General features: G+C 43.1%; 1 protein-coding gene across 9 annotated transcripts in view; it reads left to right on the plus strand.

The window, feature by feature from the left end:
* The window catches only part of MEP-1 (zinc finger protein MEP-1), a 21939-nt gene extending 18934 nt beyond the window's left edge, over positions 1 to 3005 (plus strand). For all 9 annotated transcript variants that reach the window (XM_086989971.1, XM_022806878.2, XM_022806876.2 and 6 more), the window contains 2 exons: positions 239 to 417; positions 747 to 3005. In XM_086989971.1, coding sequence (XP_086846097.1) covers positions 239 to 417; positions 747 to 1463 — 896 coding nt within the window. In that variant the 3' untranslated portion in view covers positions 1464 to 3005. The remainder of the gene's footprint in view (positions 1 to 238; positions 418 to 746) is intronic.
* The last annotated feature ends 309 nt before the right edge of the window (positions 3006 to 3314 follow it).

The following is a 3314-nucleotide window of genomic DNA, read 5'->3' on the forward strand; positions in this document are numbered from 1 at the left end:
TATATAGCTAGCTAGCTATTCAGAAACGCAATCGATGCTTTCACAGTGGTATATATACTTACGATGTTGCCCTCTCGCTAGTAGACTTGTGTGCTCGAAGTAGTGCTGAACTAACAAACATAACGCAGAAGTGTAATTGATGCTTCTACTGTTCTTGTTTAACTGCTGTATTTTCTACGGCGTCGATTAATGAGCCTTTTTTTGTTTCGATTTGATCTGTCTTCATTGCGCTGCTCAGGAGTAGCGACTCGTCTCTCAGCTCCGGGCACTGGGCGAGCACCTGTTATCTTGGAAAGTTCTGGTCAAGGAAATGCTGGCGCGCAGGGTGGCGCAGGTGCATTTGTCATATGCGAAATCTGCGACGGTTTCATTAAAGATCTCGAACAGCTGCGTACCCACATGCAGTGGATCCACAAGGTAGGGCGCAGTGATAAAAACTGTAGTATAACTTTATTTCGAGAAATGCACGGCTGGTTCGTAATACGTGTACACAAGATAAGGTCAGTGTTTTAAGTGAATGAACACATCGAGACTTGCCAAGGTATCGCCATATCTATGTGTAGGTCAACTGAACAAATGAATATATCTAATCGTCTGCAGTCGTGTTTCACCAATGTGGCATTTGAGTCAGGTCCGATGTGACCTTTCAGTAAATAACTGGTAATTGATTCTTTCGAGTATCTCTAATGTGAGTATACCATTTTTTCTTTCCGTGTTATCTGGCCTTTTTTCTTTCTTGATTACAGGTGAAAATTCACCCCAAGATGCTTGCAAGTCGACCTCCTCTTAGCTGTCAAAAGTGTCAGTGGCGCTTCTTCACTGATCAAGGCCTCGAACGGCATCTGCTTGGCGCACATGGACTCGTCACCTCGAACATGCAAGAGCTCGCTAACAACACCCAGGACGGCGGCCGCTGTACGGTCTGCGGGCGTATCTATGCTAGCAAGCTGGTACAACATATGAGCCAGGTTCACAGAGTGATGCTAAAGCCCGCTCATCTCTCATACAAATGTACAGTGTGCACAGCAACCTTTAATCTGTACCGTCTATTCGAATCACACGTTTACTCCGTGCATTCGGGCGCTATGAAACGCGGTTCAACGAACACGACAGATCAGAGCGCTGCAAAACGGAACCGCCGAGACGATGCCAGCTCGAGTAGTGGCCTAAATTTGACTACAGCGAACTCGAATAGAGGTGGTGGTGGTGGTGGTGGCGGCGGCGGCGGCAGTAGCAGTGTGACCTCTGGCGACACCGTCTACCCCAAGAGCTGCGCGCTCTGCAACGGAGCTCGCGTCGACGACTTCCTTCAGCATCTGGCTGATAAACATATGCCGAAGAATGTCAAAGTCGGCGTATGTCAAATCGAAAAGTGCTCATCATGTCTAAGCAACTTCGACGGCATGGTCGTGATGAACTCGGATCTAGGCGAGAGCTCATCCTCGGACGACGACGACGATTGAGCTAGTAGAAAGCGCTAAAGCTGGAAGTAGTACAGTGGCTGTAGCAGCAGCAGCAGCAACAAAACGACAGCAACCGCTACAACGGAGAAAGGCCGAGGGAACAGCCGGTACCGGTGGTACAAGCCTGATACAGATAAGCACGTGCATACTAATCATGATGTAGATGAACATATTATCAACATGTACGTGTGCGGACGGCTGACGCTATACGTTACGTTATATCAACGTTAAGAAAAAGAAGACAACACGCCGACGCACAACGATAATAAAAAAAAAACGATAGAAGGAAATCAGAGATGGAGGGAAAGGAAAAGTAAAGAACAAACATGGGTTCGTAACATTAGCTATGATAACCAACCACGGCAGGCGACACACACAAAAAGACCAAAAGCGGCGCAAGCTACAGATTTTTTAGACTGAAGCAAGAAACACGGACGCGGACACTTGCTGCTACTAAATGGGCAAACTATTTATGGGTGAACGAGCGGTGAAATTGTGAATACCAGAAATTGACCGTCCGTCTCATCTCATCTATTATATTCCAGGCGATAATTCACGCAGGTCTGGAAACTCTACCGCGTACGACGCGATTGTCTGTCTAATCTACTAATATGTATGTTGAATACTATAGCCACTATTGATTCTCGCCTAATAAAAGGAACCGGACTGCGATAGACTCGTTCGGTTCGATGACGCGTGTGTGGTCGTTGACGAACAGGCTGCGATCCGTCTGCAGCGATTTCTTTATCACCTTTACTTCTACGGATAGTAGCAGCTAGTGTACCGTTGCTCACACACTGTTAACGTATTGTTGTGGATCATCAGAAAATTAGATCGTCAATCAACGAAGAGCAGCCACTCTGTAGGCGCTCTGTCATTTTTTAAGAAGTTGGATTGCCATGTGCATATATATATCATCTATATATATATATATATATATATATACACGCAACCCAAACACGCCGCGAACAGCGCGCCGCAACCAGGCTGCTGGCCTGAGGCAGCAGATTATACTGGAGTAATTTCTAGAAGTGTATGAATATAGAGAAAGAAATACCCATCGGTGGATTCTACACACAGATGAGCGAGAGAGCCCAAATGAGTGACTGACAGCAGAAATAGGCAGATGTATGAAACTACCATTAATAATATTAGTAAGGATACCAATAATAACAATAACTAATAATAATGACATAGTCGTTTGGTCTAAGTACATATTAGTTTTAGGAATGTGAAATAAATGTACGAAATAAGATTGTGGCGGGTTGTAATCGAAATAAGGCTGACGATTATGACGACAATTGTAGTAGATTAAGATAGAGTAAAGAACGGAGAAAACTAACTGAATTGACTGATTGATAATAGGTGAAACGGTGACGATAAAAACAGATAATTGCATGCAAAAGAAAAATACGTAATTAAGTTAATTTAAGCAAAACTGATTCGCACTGACAATACTGACTAGCGGAACCGCCGCAAACAGAACGATGATATAATGATTGACTAAAATCAATAGCTGTAATAGAAATAATTATAATGAAATGTGTGTTGTCGATGATTGACGAGAAGATGAAATGTGACGGAGAACTGTCAAATGGCGCCATCAGCGAGAAGCACGAAAGTATAGCGTGGTGAAGATCACGACTATGACGACAATTCTATGAATTATAACCATAATAATTATAGTAATAATAATGATGATAATTATATTACTACTGCGATAAAATTGAGATCATGATGACAAATCGCAAGAGAGTATATGATGACAGACGCTATATGTATATATATACATATATATATATATATATATATAAGCCCTTCGGCTTCTATTCTATAGAGAGAACTCTATTT

Source organism: Varroa destructor, unplaced genomic scaffold (assembly GCF_002443255.2).
Source record: "Varroa destructor unplaced genomic scaffold, Vdes_3.0 BEIS01000005.1, whole genome shotgun sequence".
Taxonomy (NCBI): Eukaryota; Metazoa; Arthropoda; class Arachnida; order Mesostigmata; family Varroidae; genus Varroa; species Varroa destructor.